The sequence below is a fragment of the Mustela nivalis genome, assembly GCF_964662115.1.
Source record: "Mustela nivalis genome assembly, chromosome: 4".
Classification (NCBI taxonomy): Eukaryota; Metazoa; Chordata; class Mammalia; order Carnivora; family Mustelidae; genus Mustela; species Mustela nivalis.
Genome location: NC_139023.1, coordinates 55916392 through 55938482, shown reverse-complemented (window position 1 = coordinate 55938482; position 22091 = coordinate 55916392). Strand labels below are relative to the sequence as shown.

Below are 22091 nucleotides of genomic sequence, written 5' to 3'. Positions count from 1 at the left end.
TCCTTCTTTTAATGGTCCTTTCTGAATGAACACTACCCTTGGTTGAGGGTACATGTACTAGGTTAAGGAACTGAAGGGGGTCACACCTTAGAGTCTTCCTAGCAAATGACAGTTATCTCTTAACCTTTGCCCAGAGAGCTTAGGAGAAAATGAGCAGTTTGGGGTTGGGGATGGGCGGTAAAGAGCAAAGTGGGTATGAAGGGAGAGCGGAGTGGCCATATTGCTTTCCACACTTGGCTGACACCTGTGATGAAGAATGTGGGGGTGAGAGGTTGTGGATGATAGAGAGAGGCACTGCGTGGCATGGTGCTTTCCCATGCCCCCAGCTATCCTGGTCTTGTCCCCTCCTACATGCTTCTGTCTATTGGACTACTTTTCCCCCCTCCTGGGATTGACTTCCAGTTTTACCTTTGCCTGCCCTTCAGAACATGATGCCTCGTTTTGAGGGATGTTCTCTTCTTGATAACTGCCATCCCATCTGCTGACTCATTTTTGGGCATGTGGTCTAATAATAAGGTTAAAGAACCAAGAACTAAACTATGTGCCAGAAATACTACAAGTTGCTTCATAAACATCATTTCCTTAAATCACCAATACTGCAAAGGTGATAACATCCCCCTGTTCAGCAGACAAGAAGCTGAAAGAATCAGAGGAATGAATTGACTTGCCCAAGGCTCCCTAGGCACTGGGGTGGGGATGGGGGCAGAAGTGGTTCAAACCCAGGTTCTTGCTCTTTCTGCTACATGGTAGTTGCCTTCATGCCTGTATTTACACCTGGGAGCGTGGCTCTGGAGGCAGGCACCTGGGGAGACTCCAGGCTCTGACCCTGGCAAATGATGAACTTCCTTGCACCCCTGGTTCTCCTGATAATAGGATGGTCATGAAATGAGACCATGCAGGGAAAGCATGGTAAACAGTGCCCAGCTGAGCAGATTGCAACCTTAATTGCACATCACAGTTAACTGCAGAGCTTAAAAAATCCCTGAGCTATTCAGCCCCGTGATTCTGATATCATTGGTGTAGGAGCAGCCTGGGCAGTGAGCTTTTCTAAAGCTCCCCATGTGATTCTTACCTCTAGGTAAGGTTGGAATCACTGCCCCTAGAATGCAGGAAGCACCTAATAAAGGTTCTGTCTGGTCCTCACACCTGCTTGGTTTGGCCCTACCTGGTTCCCAGAGTCTGAGGGTTCCAGCCTCAAGATTCCTGGACAACAGTGGTGTCTGTTCTGGGGTGGCCCATCTGGGCTTTTGCTTTTGCCGAACCTTAGCCTTCCCTGGTGTTACCAGTACTTGGCTTAGAGAAAATCCCATGCCCAGTTCCAGGAAAGACAATTCTAGAGCAATTATGCTGGTAGGAGTGGGTGTAGTAGGTTTTTAGGCTCAAGACACCCTAGAGGCTCTGGGAAGCCTCCTGTGGTAGACGAGAGCCCACCCTGGCTGGTCTTCTTGGGGGCTGTCACTTGACATTGGAAGCTAGTTCTGGCAGCATACTGTATAAAAATGCCATTGCCAAGTCACATTGCACATTGTGGTCAGGTTCTAGAGTCAGTGCCTGCTTTGTAAAAACTGATTTTAGTCAAAATTACTTTTATGGCCTTCCTTTGGTTGAGTGCTAGAACAAGTCATTGGTTTGCATTTAAAGCTGAAATAAAATGCATAATTCTAAATACTGGAAGATGACTGAGCAACAGTATACTTGCATCTTCCATGTTTCATGTAGTTCCCTGTGGGCCAGGGCAGGAGTTGTCTACTGCATTCATACCTTTACACTTCTCTCACTACCCCTGGCCCTCAGCAGAACACCTGCTGTTGAATGAACTGAGCAAACTGAGAATGTGCTACCCCATATTCTATGGGGGTGATTTTGTCTGCAGAGCATCTAGGACCCCCCACATCTAAAGGTGTACTACCTCCTTGTGCAGGCTAGTCTATAGGAGAAAGGGTATAGAATCAGAGGACCCTAATGTCTCCAGGACTGCCAATCAATGTTTTGGTCCTTTTAATGTGACCAAATAGTTGAGAGAGTTATCCCCAAGTTCCATCTGAGCCACTCTCTGTGTATATTTGTTTTGCCCAGTAACCCCCTTTCCCTTAAAGGTCTTAGCTTTGTTATCTCTTTAGGGAAATCTTCTCTGACTTGTTACCACTGCTTCCGTCTCCTCCAGCTACACCTGCTGACCTATGCTGATTGCACCTCCCACCCCACCACCTGGCCCTACACCATGCTTGCATCCGACAGCACATTTACATTGGAGCTTCCAGCTTCTTGAAAGTTCTCTAGCGGTCAAATGATTGGACCCGGGGCCAGATTGCTTTGACTTGACTTCCATGTCTGATACTTACTAAGACCTTGAGTGAGTTTCTTGACATCGTCAATGTCATCATAGGAAGAAGGGTAGTGCCTCCTTGTGGGAGACTATAAAGGTTAAGTGAGATAATACACATACATAGAGCAGTGTCTGGCCTATAGTACATGCTCAGTAAACATTGTTTTTTCTGCATGCTTATTCTGTTACCCAGTTCACAGCACACGGAAGACACTAGTAGCACTTGCTGCATGAATGAAGCTGAGTCTCTGAAATGTTAAGGAACATGCCAGAGTCACATGGCTAGTAAGTAGCAGATTCAGGATCAAGTCCATATATCCATGACCAGAGCCCACTCTCTTATCTCCATGCCACCCTGCCTGAAAAAACACAGCTACTCTATACTTCCCACCCCACCTCCCCTGACTTATCTGGAGGAGATGTTAAGTTTGGCAGAAGTTATGAGCCTGCCAGGCAGAACTAGTGCATTTCCTAGAAAACAGGGCCTTTTTGCTTCCTGTCTTCCAGAGAAGGAAGCCTGCTCAACCTTGGACCTTTTTATTTTTAGGTCAATGACTCCTTGCTGCCTGCCCTTCACTCTTTCCTGGCCCCTTCTGCTGCCTAGGCCCCTCTCATGTTTCCAGCAATCAGATTTTCTGGGGGTCCATGTTACACTCATGTTTTCCTTCAATTCTTATCCTTTCAAAACATCTTCATAAAATCAAAACCCTCTTTCTAATTAGGTTAGTAAAATGGAGATCATGAAGGAAGGGACTTTATAATTAAACGTGTATCAGCTGGGAGAGATGCAGACCTTGCCATCTTTGTCAGGAACCTAGAGAACAGGCAGTATAATGCCCTTTGGAAAGCATGATGTTTAATAATAATAATAACAGAAAAACTAGAACAACAAACATAATTTTTGATCAATGACTGTGTTCCAAGCAAAGAGTTTGGTAATTTATATTCTTTGACTCATTTACTTTATAAGAGTTTCTTCAGTGCTATTTTCCAGATAAGGATATTTAGACTTATTAGGACAAGAAATTTAACCTCAATCACATTTCTGAAATGGAAATTAAGGCTGAAGTTTGCCTGACAGAAAGAAATCTTGTCTCTTGATTCTCTTGTGGTTACACTGGTTTTAAAAGTAATTAAACGTGTATTGAGATCCATGCTTTGTACAACATGTTAGAAAAACAGCAGTGACCAAAGCAAAGTCTGCTCTCAAGAAGCTTATATTCAAAGGAGAGGCAATAAGTCAATAAGCAAATGAAGCAAATAAATATTGTGCACTTCAGATGATGAGAGTGGTATGGGGAAAAGAAAACAACGTTGAGGACCAGGGTGGTATCTGAGTTGATATCTGAAAGAAGTAAGGGAGTTCTTCATGTAGAGGGAAGAGCAAGTGCTAAGGGACTGTGGCAGGAGAGTACAGGGTGAGCTCTAGGAACAGCAAGGCTAGAATGGCTGGAGCAGAGTAATCCCAGGATTACATCATATCATAAGAGATCAGTTCAGAAAGTAGTGAGGGACTGGCTCTTATAGGGTGCTGTAAGGCTCTGCAACAATCTTTGGCATTTACTCTGAATGAGATGGCAAGCCACCAGACAGCTTTTAGCAGAGAAGTGGGGTGCTCCTACTCAGACTTTGGAAGGGATGTCGCTGCTGCTGTGCTAGAACAGACTCTACGAGGCAAGGCTAACAGCAGGAAGAAAATTAAGACACTACTGCAATAATCCAGGAAGACAGGCTGGGGCTTGGACCAGGTTGGCAGTGATCAGGTAGCAAAATGTCATATTTTGGAATATCTTCTTGAAAGTGGGGATGGCAGGAATTGTAGATAAATTAGATGAGCTCAGTGAGAGGAGTCAAGTAGGACCCTACAAGGGTTCTGACCTGCACGATGGGAAGGATGACTTTATGATGAACTAAGTTGGGAAAGACATGGAGGAGCAAGAACTGGGGGGGAACATCAGTGGAGTGTTTCTGGTATATGTTATTTAAGTCACCTTTTGGATATGCAAGTGGTGATGCTGAGTGAGGCTGGAGGTCAGAAGAAAGGTTGAGCTGAAGATGTAAATGTGTGAGTCATTGGCATGCATGTGGCATAGGGACAGTGCCCCCCAGAAAGATGACCTGGGCAGCAGGTGGCTTGCAGCACTCAAGCTGTAGATATAAGGGAGCTAAAGGGGAGATGCTGTGGTGAGTCACTGGAAGGCAGGTTAAGAAAGTCTTTAAGTTTGCCCTAAAGAACCAGCTTTGCCTTTATCTCCTATTTTGTGGAAAGTGACTCTATCCAGGCCACGAACGTGAGAGGCCTCCTGGGCCATTAAGTAGAGGGTGGTCTTTGGGAGGTGATTCGGAACAGCCAAACTCCATTTGGCATGGTATGTCTTGAGTCCCATGTAGCCTAGCTAGAACATTTCCTACTTGTCTTCTCTCTCAATTAATTGGCTCATTCATTCATTCATTCATAACCAAATCTTAGAAAAATCCATTGTGTAAGGATCACACTTTAGACGTTAAATCATGTCAAATCTTACTGAATGGATACTTAGACCTAATTTATAGATGAGGAAACTGAGAATAAGAAAAAAGTAACTTATCTCAGGTCAAATAACTAAAAATTTAAACCCAGCTTCCTATACTCTGAAGCCCATAATCTTTGCCCCTTCCATGATTTCTCTCCTCTTTTATTAACTCAATAAGTATTTGTTCAGAATCATTATATGCTGGCCTGTGACCCAGTTACTGGGGCTATTACGATAGATGAGTTGGAGACCATCTTTGCTCTTATTTCCCCCACATCCAGCAATGCTCCTAATGAATGTTTTCTTGCATATTGTTCATGAAGTGTTTCTGAGTGAGACATCTGAAGGTGAGTACTGCATGTGTGGTGTTATGAGAACCAGTACCACAGATGATGGCTGCCCTTGCTTTTGGTGGTTCCAATCACTTTTGCCTCCTTTCCTTGTTCTGCCAAAAACAGCTCAGGAGGGAGGTAGGGGAAGAAGCGAATGGGTAGGAGGCAAGGTGACATGGGCTGGACTCCAGAGATTCAAGTCGGCACTAGTATGGTTGTGAGTTACTACACAGAGACAGTGCTGCAGGCAGGGAGGAGGCCCTCTTAAAGCTGAGAGGTAGTTTTATGAGGAACGTAAGAAAATTCCTTTACTGAGCTGCTTTAGGGGATGCAGTCATGCCATCTTGAAGCACCTCTTACCTGCCTGAGATCTTCCTGTCTCTTGCTATCAAGGGTAACTGTATCTCAAGCATGCTTACACACACACAGACACAGACAGACAGACACACACACACACACACACACACACACACACACACACACACAAGCTGGCCCTTCCACTTCATATTCAGAAAGTCTCCAGAGAGAAAATATGGAGTTCCAAGTTGGATAGAAGCTAATATAAAATCTGTGTTGTGTTTTTAAACTTGTTTTTTACTGTGTTTTAAAAAACATTGCCTTGGGATGTGACTATGAAGGAAGGCTAAGCATGAACAAAAGCTAAAGCTTTTAGCTTTTCAGCTTCTGGAGATTTCTTTTTGAAGGACATGAAAGGGACTGTAAATATGGAAGTGTATGAGACATCCTGTTCACTTTTATTTAGTCTGCATCTAAAACCACAAGTTTGGGGCGCCTGGGTGGCTCAGTGGGTTAAGCCTCTGCCTTCAGCTCAGGTCATGATCCCAGTGTCCTGGGATCAAGTCCCGCATCAGGCTCTCTGCTCAGCGGGGAACCTGCTCCCCCCCTCCCCGTCTCTCTGTCTGCTTCTCTGCCTACTTGTGATCTCTGTCTATTAAATAAATAAAATCTTTAAAAAAATAAAAATAAATAAAACCACAAGTTTCACTCTTCTCTCATCAAGTGAAGAAAATCATGAGCTTCAGACACAGAAAGGCCTGGAGGACCTCCAGACCCTGGGTTTCTCACTTTAAGGCTCTCCCACTTCAAGCTTGGTGACCTTGGAAAGTAGCTCAGCTTTTCTGGGCCTCAGTTTCCTTATCTAGAAAATGAAAATGATAACACCTAATAGACAGCATTATTGAGGGAATTATATAAGAGAAGGGGGCAAAGTCACTGGCATATGCCAGGTTCTCCATAATTATTGTTTTTCTTTGTTATTGTGTTAGGGAAAAACCCCTCTCACTTTTTAAAGAGTTTACCTAAGGAAATTTTGAACTTCCTCCACAGCGGGCCCTGTGGCTGGACTTTAGACAGTCACTTGAGTTGAACACCTTCTGTGCAAGCAGGGAGGCACTACGTGCTCTAGATTTATTGACCAATGTGAGTCTTAGAGCAGCCTTTCAAGGTGGGTTTCACAGTTCTTATTGTTGAGATAAACTTCTTGAAGTTCAGAAGAATTAAATAATTAGCATAGAGATATTGAGTGGGAAAAAAACAGAGGCAAACCTCTAGCTTGAGTCTAGGAAACTTCACCATGTTGGAAACAAACCTCCTAGTTCTGCCAGTGGCCAAACACCATCAGTGAACTAAGTACCATTTCATGGGCTGGGAGTGAGCTTAGAAAGTCTTTGAATCTAGTCTGGTCAGTTCTTCAATGTTTATGTCACTCAGGTTAGACCAGAGTTATTATTTAATGACCCCTGGAAGTGTTCAACAGTCTTTTCCTATTTCAGGACTACAAGGAACTGAGATGTATGAGTAGGGGAGATCCATAGGGCTCACAATCTGTGTAGAACTTAAGGGAAAATGTCCCTTACATGAGATGGCTAAGAGAATCTTGGAATGGACAGGGATGTTGGTTCAGTTCTCTTGCAAATGGGGATAAGGCTCACAAATCAGGTCATGGCCCCTGTCCTACAATGGTTCTGTAACCTTTGATGTTCCTGAACATGCAAAACCTGAGTCAGTCATTGGAATACAAACACCATGAGAAGAGGGATATTTTTTCTTTTTGTTTGCTGCCATTTTCTAGTCCTCGAAGAGTGTCTGCCATATAAAGTAATTTCAGGGCATTAGAACTGACTGTTCCCTCTGCTAGGAACATCTCTATTTCAGAGAGTTACTAGGCTTGATTACTTCTTCATGCATATCTAGAATCAGAAGTCACCTCCACAGAGAAGCCTCTCCTGACCATCTGATCTAAGACTGGTTACACTACATTACTGTTACCCCCTTTTCCTCCTTTAGTTTCCCTCTCTATCTCTTGTATGTTTGTGATTTTATCATCAATTTTCCACTGGGAAATTACCACTGGTCACTGGGGGCTGGCCATCCATACACTCATCTACTATGGACAGATATATCTTCAGCACCTAGAACAGAGTCTGGCAGGTTCAGTGCTTAATAAATTACATGTTGAATGAATGCATGTATGCAGACTCCACAGAAAAAGTTTAGCACAGTGTCTGGCACATGGCAAGTGAGAGGATGAATGTTAGTGTTCATAATGTGAGTAATGACACACTTTGGATTGGCCACTGACAATTCTCAGTGTAGGTCCTGGTAATGTGGTGAGTGTAAATAGTCTCTCTTCCAAGCTACCTGCCATTCTTCTCTGCAACTGACAGAGACTCTAAAGTGAGTGAGTGATTTTTTTTTTCAACCATCTTTTGTTATTCGCTTTTTGCTCTTAATGAAATTGTGACAAGGCATTAGGACCACAACCTCCTCTCTCCCCAACTCTTGAAAAAAAAAAAAAAAACACTTTCAGATCCTTCTTACTAACAAGTAAATGACTAACAGTAGTATCATCTCTACTTCCCACCATATTCCAGCCACCTGGTTTCTCCCAGCTTCTAGGATTTTTTTATACATCTTTGCTTTGACATATGTTGTCATCTGCCCAAAGTGTCTCCATTCTGTCTCATTTCTTACCTAAGAATATTCTTTCCAAAATCCAGCTCCAGTAATACCTCTTCCATGAAGTTCAACCAGAGTTCTTCCAGCAGCTTCCATCTTCTTTTCCTGTTTACACTGGGGTTTTCATCACAGGACACTGTACTTAACCAAGCTTCTCTCCCCCAGGCCAAAAATGAACCCTTAAAAATCAGGGGTCTCACATATAGCAAGAAGAGATGCCCCGCTCTGACTTGAGTCAGTAGAGGGCGTTCCTCTAGCTTGTGGACTTGGTTTTACAGACCTTCTGGTTCAAATCCTTCCTTCCTTCTTACCATCTGTGAGACCCTGATTTGTTTTTTTAATCACACCATGCCTTATTTGACCCATCTGAAATCAGGGATCCTAATTATTACAGTGCAGTAAGCATCAGACACCACAGACCAATGGATGAAAGGATTAAGACAGAGATTTTGGAATGGGTCACATTGCGGATTACTTAGGATGAGTCATTACTTAGATATTTTTCCCCCAGATATGGGGACTATTTTGAGTTCATTAAAAGTAGACATAAAGAAACAAAAAATGCTTGAACATATTTCTGAAAAATACCCAGAGCTTTATTAAATTTGTTAATTCAGCAGAAAGTACATTGCACTGGAATCATCACTCTGGCTCATTCAGCTCAAAGAATGGTCCTCACTGTTCATATACCCATAGCTATGTGGGGCATGGAAACATACATTGAGGTAAACAATCTCTGAAATAAAAATTTAAGGAAATGAATATAAAGTAAATTCCAAACCACAAAAACAAAAGTTACAAAATCTGTTTACATATTCCACTGCACTCTCATAGCACAAATGTTCATTTTACTCAGAGAGCTTGACAGCATACTGAAGGACTTTGACATAGTACCTCCCAAAGGACTCTGTTCTCTTTTGACTCATTAGCATGAACTTCCCTGGACCATAGTGATGAAGAATTGGCAGATAGAGCTCCAGGATTCCCCACAGTAGTCCAGGGCCGTCTTTGTTTGGTTTATCAAGTCTGGGTCCTCCACACACTTTGGATCCTTGGTAGCTATGGTCTGAGTCTCCACTGAGCTCAAGGAGATATTCTCTTTGACCTTTTTCTGCTCCTTTGGGGATAACTCTTTGACCTTGCTAGGTTCCATGAGGAAGGCCTTACTGACTTTGCTCTGCTCCTTGGGAGAGGGCTCCATTAACCCCTGGGTGGGTTTCTTATTCTGAATCAGAGTGGAGTTCACCAGCTTGAGATTGGATTCTGGAAACTTCTTTCTGCACACCCTGGTTTTCAGGATGGTTTTGGCATTCCCACAGATTACCTTCTGAGAGCGCAGGTTCCGACCTATTTGTTTCCAATAGACATTCTTTTTGTTTGACTCTAGGCAGGAAGTTGGATTGCCAGTAAAGACACAGGAAAATTTAGTGTCCTCTCGGGTGCACTCAACCTTCAGGGTGATGCCTTCTTCTTGCTCAGTCACCACCCATCTGCAGTTGGCATGGTCTTGAGTGACAAACTTGCCTTTGGTCAGGCGTTTGTGTGGCTCAATCTGGGTCTCTCCCAGAGTAGACAATTTGGTGCCTTTGCTGACATGTCTATTCTTTACTTCCTTTTTGCCCTTCACCAGTGACACCTGAGCAACCAGAAGGAGGAAGGAGAGCAGGGTGAGGCTATGGATCCTCATGGCTTCAGCTTGGTGGAAACCTGTTTGACAAGAGCAGGTGAGTCAGTGCTGGGCAATAGTTCAGCAATACAGAGCTGCAGGGTAACCCTCCCTCTACACTGACATATGCCTCCTTGCTTGGAAGTGAGATCAAGAATCCTGGCTCCTGGAATTATTAGACCAGCAGCTCATCTCTTCATGTTTTGGCTTGAATTGAGTCCTGAATGTCAAAAACCTCTTACACTTCCACCACTCTCTGAGCCAAATAAATTCTCATTCACTACTCCTTTACTCCTATGTTTGCTCACCCACTCCCTCACTCCCTCATTCCTTCATTTACTCATTAAACAAGCATTTATGGAATATCTACTCTATACCATGCACTAGACCAGAGTTTTTAAAAAAATGGTGAAAGAAGAGATACCACTTCTATTTAACACATGCTGTATGCTATGACCTTGACCACTATTTGATTCTCCCTTGCATAATCCACTCAAGACCTGTTCCTGGTAAGTAAAAATAAATCACCCCCAGGTAACAGATGTAGCAGCTCAGGCTCACACTGGTGAATGAATTGTTCAATATCCCATACTAGGCAAGTGACAAAATGGGAAAGGAGCTAGAACTTATCTCTTTGGCTTTTATACCACCAACTTTGCTCACCTCTTGCATTTCAACTTTACTCTGTCCTTTGGAAATATTGACAACAAATAAGAAAGTTACAAACTACTTAGGGTTTCATTTGGTATAGTTCATGATAAGATGATTCATACCATTAGTGCTCCATTTTAAAAGTAATAAAGATTTTGCTTGTATAAGGGACAGACCCAGAAAATGGTTCAGAACGTATTTCCATCCTGGGTTTGTGGTCTTTCCTCAGAATTGAAAAAGGGAGATAGACAGTCACAGGTATGTGGGCTCCTGAATGAAGGGTGGACGGGGGCCTAGGTACAACACGTAAAGACCTAGTTGTTCCTCATGGCATTGAAACTCAGCCCGAACGGCCCCTGATAGGATCTTGAAGTCCTCAGAGTAGTGAGAAGAAAGGTGGGGAATCAAACTCGTAACAGAGCCAGACTCTTACCTTATTCGGAGTATGCAGATCCAATGTAATCTCAGATGTGGGAGTGAGGTGAGCTTGCAGGTTTACAGCGATCTCATCTGCTGTGGCAGGCAGGGAGTTCCTTTTTATTGAAGCTCTGGCAGATGAATTTTATAACACACACCCCTGTCTATCTTTATCACACTCCTCCCAGCCAGGCCCCTTGGGAGGAAGCCAGTTACTGCAGGGAAAGTGACTGGTGTAATCCTGTGGGAGGAGGTATATGTAGGGCATTATACCTGCTTCCTTCAAGTCCTTCCCTTTCCCCCGGTGGTCAGGGTAGGAGGACAGCTCAGCCTTGCAAAGACCCTTCTTGATGGGATGAGGACCCCAGCAGCAATATCTACAGGGAGAGTTATAAATAATAGCAATACCTGTCATAGCTTCCAAGACCTGTACTAGCTCTCCCTGAATTCCCAATACACCCACCCCACAATACAGTAACCAGGACTCCTATCATTTTACAGATGGAAAATTGGAGCTTATTATACTTAGGGCTTGTTTAAGGTCACAAAGCTGAGAGGATGAGGAGTCCAGACTTGAACACTGGGACTACCCACATGTAGTCTGATCATTCCTACTGTCTCTCTCAAGAAATGTTTGTGAATGATTGCCTGCAGCTGAGGAAGCCATCTTGGTTTCCGAGTCTATTTTCACAGAGGCACCTGAAGTTACTGTGTGGACAGAAGAATCCATGGGCTCTGAAAGGCTGGTAAAGAGTGAATTCCTGGTCTGGGGAATTTCTGCTGAAATCACCTTCAGGTCACACACAAGGACTTCCCTCTGGTCAGCCTTCCACAGGCAGAGTCTTATACTAGAATGACCTACATGGAACTCTGGAGATGGCATTTTAGTTGTGTGAGCTTCCCCAACCAATTAACCTCTCTGAACCTCCATTTGTTCATCTATAGATTGCTGACAACAGTAATACTTTATTTTGGGCTCATACTAAATATTTTATGGGGCTAAATTGTTCACATAAAATGAAGCAGAACAGATTTGGCTCATAATGAGGTTTCAAGTTGTGTTCATTAAAAATAGACGTGCTTGGTTTTCACAACTAGCATACTGAAGAAGACTCATTTCACAAAGATGTGGACTTCACTACATTTTGTTGCCTCACTTTTTATGATATTTGGGCACAAGAATTTTTTTTTCCTTTTTAACTCAAGTATAAGGAAACAATAGCACCAGACTGAAAGTAAATGCCAACTGACCCTTGTTTTTGGGACAGGGACAATAAAAATGGTGGATACTGTGGTAAACTGGGCAGTCCTGATAAACTAAGTGTCAACACCCAGCATCGAATAACTGAGAACATGTTGGCATGGGGGTCAGCATTTTCAGACCTCATGAATTTTTTTTCATATATACATTTATAAAAATAAAAGTAGACACTTGATGTACTTTTAAGAAATAGAGTAACATCCAGATGTATGGATATGAAATTAAGTTGGCATCTAATAAAAATGTTTTAAAGAATATTGTCCTGACCCACAATAAAGATACCAAAAGTCATAACTATGGTGGGCTTCTTCCAGCCTGTTTGGGAATTCCAAGGTCACAGAGATATAGATATCGACTGGTTCAAGGGATTTCTTCACGAATTTCATTAGATGTGGTTATTTCCTCTAAACTCCAAGCTTTTTGTAAAATAGGATCACCCCAAGATCCATCCTCATTGTCCTGAACACCTTATTGAGCATAAACACACACTGGCAATATGATATTTTGGGGAATTATTTAGACATAGGCAAAATAAAACTGCTTTGTTTCCCAAGGAGCTATTGACCACAGTGGTCTCCTGCAAAATGAAAAATTCATCTTGATCTTCAAGAAGAAGACAAGTTCTCTGGAAGAGGAGTGTAGGTCAGAATATGAAACATATTTATAAGGAAACATGGACCTTAGGATCTTTTCTGAGAATTGTCTCTAAATTTTGCTAGGGAACATGGAACTTCGCCCAGCGGCTTTGCATGGATCTTTAGTCTTCCTGTGACCCCATCCCAACTTCTGCCTTGATTGTTCTTTTCCATGCAGGGGACACAATATTAGACCAAGTTGTGTAATTTTTTCCCTATTGGCTCAGTCTGTCATTCCAAACTCATGTACACACACACACACACACACACACACACACACACTCACCTTCTAATCAGGCCACACTAAACCACTTGTTCAACATTTCCTGAATACTTGGTACACTTGCTTGCTCCATTCCTGTCTTTTTTTTAATTTTAATTTTTTAAATTTTTTATAAACATATAATGTATTTTTATCCCCAGGGGTACAGGTATGTGAATCACCAGGTTTACACACTTCACAGCACTCACCAAAGCACATACCCTCCCTAATGTCCATAACCCCACTCCCCTTCTCCCAACGCCCCTCCCCCCAACAACCCTCAGTTTGTTTAGTGAGATTAAGAGTCACTTATGGTTTGTCTCCCTCCCAATCCCATCTTGTTTCATTCATTCTTCTCCTACCCCCTTAACCCCCCATGTTGCATTTCCACTTCCTCTTATCAGGGAGATCATATGATAGTTGTCTTTCTCCGATTGACTTATTTTACTAAGCATGATACCCTCTAGTTCCATCCACATCGTCGCAAATGGCAAGATTTCATTTCTTTTGATGGTCGCATAGTATTCCATTGTGTATATATACCACATCTTCTTTATCCATTCATCCATTCCTGTCTTTGATCCTGCTGCTACCCTTACTTGAAATGTCCTTCCAGTTCTAGTTTGCCAGGCACACACCTGCTTGTGCTTCAAGATTCAGCTCATATGTCATCTCTTCCCCTTTGGTGTCACTGGTCTCCTCACTATTGCCTGTGTTCTCCATCCTTTCATGGATGTTCATGGAGAGAAATAGATTATCACTCCCAGTTAGTGTTTATATGTGCCAGCATTGTGATGAGGCTGTGTTATTTCACATTTCAGTAGACTGAGAAAATGATGCAATTCTACTATAATGCCCTGAGGAAACTGGAGAGGTTTGGAACCCTAGTAAGGCTGTCCACAGCAGCTTCCCACTGCTTCCTCATGCTCCAAGAATGAAGGAGGTCACTGCCTCCTGGAGGAGTATGTAAAGGCTCATTGACTTTTTCCTACACAAGCCCGAAGAGAAAAGTGCATGCTGGATTTTCATGGTGTAGACATGTAGCTGAGGCTCAGATAGGCTGAGGACATGCCTGACACACCACTGGAGAAGAATTAAGTGGAGGCCACTTCCAATGTTCTTATTAAAAAGAAATTAACGTGCCCAAACTTTGATAAATTGTAAACTCTCTCTCTTCTCATTCCAAATTTATACATTTTCAAATGTAAGAATATTATAAGCCTTGCAAGATAATTATAAATTTTTTCTCTTGCCCCATATCCCACCCAGGTCTCCATATCACCTGTCTTTTCCATCATAGTGTTATAGTTATAAAACAATTGAATCAACACTGATACATTATTACTAGATTCCATATTTTGTTCAGCCCTCCATACTTTTTTTTTAAGATTTTATTTATTTGTTTGACAGAGAGATCATATGCAGGCAGAGAGGCAGGCAGAGAGAGAGGGGGGGGAAGCAGGCTCCCTGCTGAGCAGAGAGTCCGATGCGGGACTCGATCCCAGGACCCTGGGATCATGACTTGAGCCGGAGGCAGCGGCTTAACCCACTGAGCCACCCAGGCGCCCTGCCCTCCATACTTTTTACCTAATGTTCTAGGTACTAGTCACTAATAGACCTTATTTTGAAGAGTAGTTTTTAGTTCCCAGCAGAATTCCCAGAGAATTACCATATATGTATCCTGTTGCTCTCTGATACACCTACTCACACTGCCACCATCCTACATTGCAGGGGTACAATCATTATGGTTGATGAACTTTCCTTGACACATTATAATTACCCATAGTCCACAGTTTCCATAATAGTTCACTCTTGGTGTACAATTTGTGTATTTTGGCAAATGTATAATGACATATTTCCACAATTATAGCATTATAAAGAGTAGTTTCACTGCCCTAAAAATCCACTGTGTGCCACATATTTATACCTCCTCCACCCAATCTCTGCTAATCACCAATCTTTATATTGTCTTCATAGTTTTGTCTTTGACGAATTCCATGTAGTTGGAATCATATAGAATTTATTCTTCTCAGATTGGTTTTTCTCACTCAGTAATAAGATTTTAAGTTTCCACCATGAGTTTTCATGGCTTGATAGCTCATTTCTTTTTAGCACAGAATAATATTTCACTTTCTGGATGTACCGCAGTTTATCCAAAGAATACTAAAGAATATACCAGTTTCTTCTGATATGTTTTGGCAATTATGAATAAGCTGTTACAAACCTTCATGTGGAGATTTGGGTAAGAATGTAAGTTTTCATGTCCTAATGGATGATACCAGTCAAGATTTCATGTGACATTGAGGACTCATAACTCTTTAGGTTCCTCTTGCCTGTGATGTTTCCCATTTTTCCTTGTTTCTGATGACTTGAGAGTTTTCAGGAGGACTGGGCAGGTGTTTTGAGTCTGTGTCCCTTTTGGAGTTTGCGTGGTGTTTTTATCATGACCAGACCAAGGTTATGTCTTTCTTTTCTTCATCAAATATTCAAGTGATGGATATCAGGTTTCCATTGGGGGTTCCATAAAGTCTGAACATAATTGGTGACCATCTACAGGTTAAGGCTGTTTGTTGAATGCATGTCTTATGCAATCTGGTTGGTGGCAGGGGGTTTCAAGTTGAAAAGCTGATTTTATTTTTTACTCTTATGTATTTGTTACTGCAATATTGTTCCTTGACCTTGTGGGCTGCAGGTGCAGTCACTGTTCTATCCCTGGGTGAGATTTTATTCTTAGCTGAGCCTTAACCATGCAATAATACCAGGCCAAAACTGGTAGAGAACCAGTCCTTTTTTCAACAGTGACCTCATGTTCAGACAAAATGTTGAATTGCTCCATCAAAGGGATATTAATTTGTTGGGTCAAATCATGTGCTTTGAAAACTTATTCATTGTCAGAAAAGAAGAAATTTGGCTAAATAACATCAGCTGAAGTCTAATTAGGTGACAAAAAACACTCATCTTTAACCTACAGAACAGTACTGGCATCCCAAATTTAAAGTCTCATCAGCCATGAGATTTCAGAATTCCCATTCAGGGAACCAGATGATGCATACTGCTAAAATTTTACTTAAGAAAAATAATGGACAGCAGAGAGTTGATGGGACAACATTCAGTATTAGTGCAAATTAAAAATATGTTAAAGTTTAGTTATCTTAAAGGAATGCCCTATGTCACACTCCATAATATTGTGCCCATTTTGTTTGAAGCCATGTGCAAAACTTGGTTCTTATTCTGAATCCATCTTAAAATGAACTCATGGTTTTGTATTAAATTAAACCCCCCAAAATGTGGTAAGTAAAAATGGCAGAGGATCAGCAACTTTTAATAGATCAACCCAATAATAACAGGGGCTTTTTTCCTCAGGTAATAAAGCTGTTTGAATGTTTTACGTGTTCTTTAAAAGTTTTCTTAGTGTTTTATAACAAATTTTTCATACAAGGTAAGTTCATTCATCCTCTTTGTGTTCTTCATACCCTATTCTATTTTTAAAGAAAATCACTCTAAAATATCTTAAACATCTTACAAAGAAGTCTTGTCCTTTTGGATAAAATTTCTGAAGTACACAGATGACTGTGCGCCTATACACACATACACACACATACATACATCACATACGGGTATGAACATGTATGCACATTTGCCACCTCATTATCTTGGGGACAGAAGAAGGTCCTAGAGACCTAGGTCCTAGAGAGTCTCTCTTTTGAATTTGCAGTCTCTAATATATTTTTTCTTTTTTTCACAAAGAGTGCCAGTTTACATCCTGGAAAGTTGGCAAAGTGAGAACTTAAACTGCCCTTTCTCTGTGTTATTGCTGTGTGAGTCACCATGTCTACGAGCAAATGAATTGCTGCTCCATCACATGGAAAGGTGAAGGTATTTAGAAGAAAAGTGTCATAAAACAGGTCTGGAAAGGCCTGTGAGGCACCTAGAGCAAATGGCACCTATGCCCAGAGAACAAAACACTTTCACATGCTGGTCCTGTTTGGTTCCAGGAAGAACAGGGCTGACCTCTAACCAGATGTTCTTCATTCTGCGGCTCAGTCATTCACTCATTCTGTCATTCACTCATCCTGTCATTCACCCATTCTGTCATTCACTCATCCTGTCATTCACTCATTCTTCTCTTCACCCGAAGAGCACCTAATGTCCCAGGCTTTCCCTGTCATTGACTAGAATACAGTTAAAGATGACATACATGGTCCTCTTCATCAAAATGATGTTAGATAATAGGGGGGAAAGGCAAGGATATTAATCATGACAATATAGGAGTGATTGCTATACTGGAGGGAAAGCTGGGGTGATCTGGATGGGGAAATCTAACCTAGCCAGAGGCAGGGAGAATTTCTTAAGAGTCTGAGACTGGTTAAGAGCCAGTCAGTTAAGAGACACTCAGCTGGAGGAACAAGAACAGTATTTATTCAATCATTACTCAGGAATAATTCTATGTAAAGTGCTGTACTAGTCATGATGGAGAATGCAAGATGAATGTGATTTGCCTCCTACTCTCAAGACTGTCAGCTTAGTCTACAGGTCGCTACGTGATAATTCCTGTAGTGGTGACATCTTGTCACTTCCTAGCCTCAAGCCTATAATTTTTTTTTTTTTTCAAATCTGCTTAGAGAAGAATATCCACTTTTCTGAGTCTAACATCTGTGGCCTTTCCCTTTTTGATCCCAGTTAGCTTCAAGGTCAATACCCAGTAAACTATACACATATGACCTTGGGCTCTAGCTTACTGTCCACTCTTCTTCTCACATGTCAGGTTGTTTCAGGACACATTACCTCTGCCAAACTGTTATCTTTGCGTAAAACTCCATTCCATCCTTATCTACCTGGCAAATTCTCCAAGTCCCACTGGTCTTGACAGATTCATTATGGTTTTTATCTTAGTTCTCTTAAATTTTTCACAGACTTCATCATTATTACAGTTGATTTTTCACCTTGCTGTGGTTCATTCATGTACTTGCCACTATCATTGTCTTGGGTAGTGATATCTCTAGCCCTGAGCTCGAACATGAAGCTTAGAAAACATTTAGTACATATTTGTGAGATCAAATTGGATTTTGCGTTTATCAGATTATTCTGATTGTAATAATAGGAAAAAACTGAAAACAACAAAAACAAGGTTGAAAATTTGTTAGAAGTTTTTTTTTTTTTTATAACTCATGGAAGGTAAAGTTTGTGTAGGAGGAGTTTCTCAAATTTTACCTTTGGGATTTTAATTTATGAGGTTGAGTAAGTGACTGTAGGAGAAGATAATGCCATTGAAAGAAGAATTTATAACTTACATTTCCCAAGAGAAGAGGGCATGTCATACCATGCAGGGCCACATAAGGAAGCGACTTGTTTGGTCAGGAAGCAGAATCAAGAGGAAGGGGAAAGTTTGAGCCAGAGCTTTTTTTTTTTTTTTTTAATATTTCATTTATTTATTTGTCAGAGAGAGGGAGAGAGAGAGAGCACACAAGCAGGCAGAGAGGCTGGCAGAGGCAGAGAGAGAAGCAGGCTCCCTGCCGAGCAAGGAGCCCATGTGGGACTCGATCCCAGGACTCTGGGATCTTGACCCGAGCTGAAGGCAGTGGCTTAACCCACTGAGCCACCCAGGCGTCCCATGAGCCAGAGCTTTTACTGTGGTTTCCAGAGGAAAGGTGAAGCAGGGCAACATAAACAGTTTTGAATTCGCCATGCTAAATAATTTCAGTGAGCATTGGGACCTACAGGTGTACCTATTGTCTGGTGCTTTGCCTTGGGTGGATTTAGACTAGAAGAATAGCAGTTTGCTATGTGAGAGTTCACCTTGCTTTTGATAAAGGAGCTGCTTAACTTGCACATGAGAGATATTTCCCAGTTGCTATATTAGCAATTAATTAACCCTGGGAGGGGAAGTCTCTCCTCAAGTTTGTAAGGTCCTCCAAGATATCAAAACTTCATAAAATACAGACTATTAAAAACACAATTAATTCAATCTGTCCTCTGATATTTTGACATCATATTAAGGAAATCTTGGTGTGATGCTCATGGAGACTTAAGGAGCAGGGCACAAGTTGCCCTCAAAAGGAAAGAAGACATTTTATTATGGAAATAGTATAGAGGAACACAAGTAGAGGCATATGGAGTCCTTCTAGGCCACCCCATAAATAGGTTTTTTGTTATATGGCATAATAAAAAAAAATAGGTCTGGAGTTTTGGGAGGTCTCTAACGATACCTTGGTGGAATCAGGAGCTATTAAAAGTGTGAATTTGACAATAATATCTTGGTGCATTTTTGGGTCAGGATGGCAGTCCAGCAGTCATCTTTTGATAACTGGCCCTTGGCCATCATATCCCTTTCAAAAGTGGCCCAGGGATTCCAGGAGGTATAAGAGGAAGCCCAAGCCTCAATAGTGAGGTGTCTCTGAGGGCACTAATGGCAGTGGAGAGGATATGAACTGATAAGTTAGTAAAGAGTATATGTTAAAGATTAATGGTATTGTGTGTAACTACGAGGAAGAACTCATATGGTGGTCATGATTGGAAACCAAGGGAGGATGCAGTGGTGCTAAGCTAGTAGGGGATAGTAGGAAAGGGCATTGAAGATTGGGTAGTCCTGTACCCAGTGGGTCAGGTGGTTAGGCTGTCAAGCAGGTGTCTCCCAGGGACGGCAATTAATTTTCACTAATTTATTGAATGACACAGATATTAGTAGCCTCTATCAGATTTCCCTTTAGACATGGGAGTGTGTGTGGGCGGGTTATTTTGTAAGAGAGCAAGGAGTATGCGAGGATCATGAGCTAAGCATATGAGCTCAGAAACGACACAGTTCCTAATATCAAAAGAAGAAAAGCAAAACGTGTCCTATGTCCAATTCATAACCTTAAGAGAGGCAGTCCATGGGCATTGCTGGGGCAGAAATTTCAGACTGAAATGAAGTTGTCTCTGGCACAGAGGTTGGATTGGAGTCCAAGGTGAGATGGCAACTGGGACAATGCCATTTCCAGGGATAAGCTCTTGGGCCAGGTGATGTCATCTGGGTTGTAGGACAGGGGTATCCTTTCCAGGTGGGAATTCACTTGAACTGAGGTGGTTCTAAGCATTTACCATGTTTGGTTGAAAAAAAAATGGCTTATTTTTTTCTTTATTTACACATCTGGATTATAAAGCAAGGGAAACACCTAAACCAGGAGTAATAAGAATGGTCTATAGAAGGTGTGCAGTTGCATTAACCACTTTTGTTTTTGTTAGACGTATAAGTTCCTGTCAGTCTTATGTCTAATGAGCAGCCACCTAACTTTGGGACAAAGTATGATTTATGGGTTTCAGAAAAATATGGTCCTCACTGTAGTCTCCAGATCTAAAGAGATGCGGTCAAGATAGAAAATTCATTAAAATAGATTAAGGTCTGGGGCAAAATAGGAGCTCTTTTAGAGGTTCATTTGCTGTACTGGAATATTAAAACCAGTTTTGAGAAGTGTCTCTAAATTACATTGGTTACCTGGGAACTGTCAGGAACATAACAATTGTATTGAATAACTCTTCCAGGAGCCCAGCATTGTGTATTCTGAGAAATGAAATATGTGTCTTGGTTACTCTTTGTAATGCCTGTAACTCTGAAGGGAATGCAGAATGTCCTGGCACAACTTTATATTGTGACCTTAGTATACATAGAAGCATGATTTTTTTTCTAATTACAAGAAATTTTTATTGATTATGTGCCAGGAGTTGTGAAAGGACTTTAAATTCATTATCTCATTTAATCATCACAATATCTTGTGATAATAGCAGATACTATTATCTTCATTTCCAGTAATATCTCTAATATCTTTGTTTCTTTTTTTAATAAATATTTTATTTTATTATTTTTATTAAGATATAATATATTATTTGCCTCAGGGGCACAGGTCTGTGAATCATCAGGCTTACACATTTCACAGCACTCACCATAGCACATACCCTCCCCAATCTCCATAACCCAGCCACCCCATCCCTATCCCCACACCCCCCAGCAACCCTAAGTTTGTTTTGTGAGATTACGAGTCTCCAATGGTTTGTCTCCCTCCCAAATTGATATTTTGGGTATCAGTGAGAAAAGAGCTCGTTAGACTTCTTTACTCTGAAAGGGACAATTTTTATGGAATGGACCAACTATTTATAACAAGGCTTATTGGCCAAGGCTTCCAGTGCTAAGATGATGTTTGACCAAGTGTGTTGTTTGTATGGTTCAGTCCTTTATCAGGGACATCCTAGTTAAGATATAGAAAGCAACAACATTTCACTGAGCTCACAGCTAATGGTCAGTTGTACCTTGTACATAGCTATGAATATTCAGTGCTGTTCACTTAAGTAATCTCAAGGGGCTTCTCAAGTAGCCAACCCTCTGTGGGAGGGGCCACCTCCTTCATCACAAAGGCATCTGGTGAGGGAGTGAGAACAGAGGAAGTCTCCCCCTCCTTTGTGTCGAATACACCAGGGCGCTCAAGTTTAGCTCCATCCTGTCTTAAGGGGGACTTATAGTTATGTAGCTGTGTAAAACTTGTGGGGTACTGTTTCCATGACCCGGACCATAATGGGCAGCTGGATTTGGAGGGTTACAAGTGCGGGGTCTATTATAGCCTCTATTTCCAGAAGACTTTACTAGGCAGCCAGTCATTCATTGTTTAATAATATATAACATGAGACTGAAAGGGGCAGTTTCTTGCATAAGAGCTCTTGGCCAACTCATGTCTTTCAAAAGTGACCCAGGGACTCCAGGAAGCATAAGAGGAGGCCCAAGCCTCAATATTGAGGAGTCTCTAAGGATACCAGTGGGAGTGCTTAGACTTTCATTTGGAAGTAAAATTTGTAAATGAAGGATATGTTGTCACTAGAATCCAAAAAGGACTAAAGGTTGTTGGAGTTGTATGTCTATAATGAGTATGTCAAATGACTCTTTTTGGAGGAGGACATCATCAATGTAATATCAAACTTGTGTTCTGGTGAACAGTAGTTGTAGTTAAGATCCTGTCTGCCATGGGGCACCTGCGTAGCTCAGTAGGTTGAGCACCCAACTCTTGGTCATGATCTTAGGGTCGTG

General features: G+C 41.7%; 1 protein-coding gene and 1 long non-coding RNA gene across 3 annotated transcripts in view; one reads left to right on the top strand and one right to left on the bottom strand.

Annotated features, from left to right (window-relative positions):
* LOC309863660 overlaps positions 1–22091 on the top strand; it is an 86645-nt gene that overhangs the window by 32806 nt on the left and 31748 nt on the right. For both annotated transcript variants that reach the window (XR_014311164.1, XR_014311165.1), the window contains exon 2: positions 9781–9874. This is a non-coding gene — a long non-coding RNA (uncharacterized lncRNA). The remainder of the gene's footprint in view (positions 1–9780; positions 9875–22091) is intronic.
* LOC309863656 (fibroblast growth factor-binding protein 1-like) lies at positions 8725–11005 on the bottom strand. The gene is made up of 2 exons (XM_082728729.1): positions 10901–11005; positions 8725–9857 (listed from the first exon to the last, which is right to left on the bottom strand). Exon 2 carries the CDS (start codon positions 9835–9837, stop codon positions 9076–9078), a length of 762 nt encoding a protein of 253 aa, XP_082584855.1. The 5' UTR covers positions 9838–9857; positions 10901–11005; the 3' UTR covers positions 8725–9075.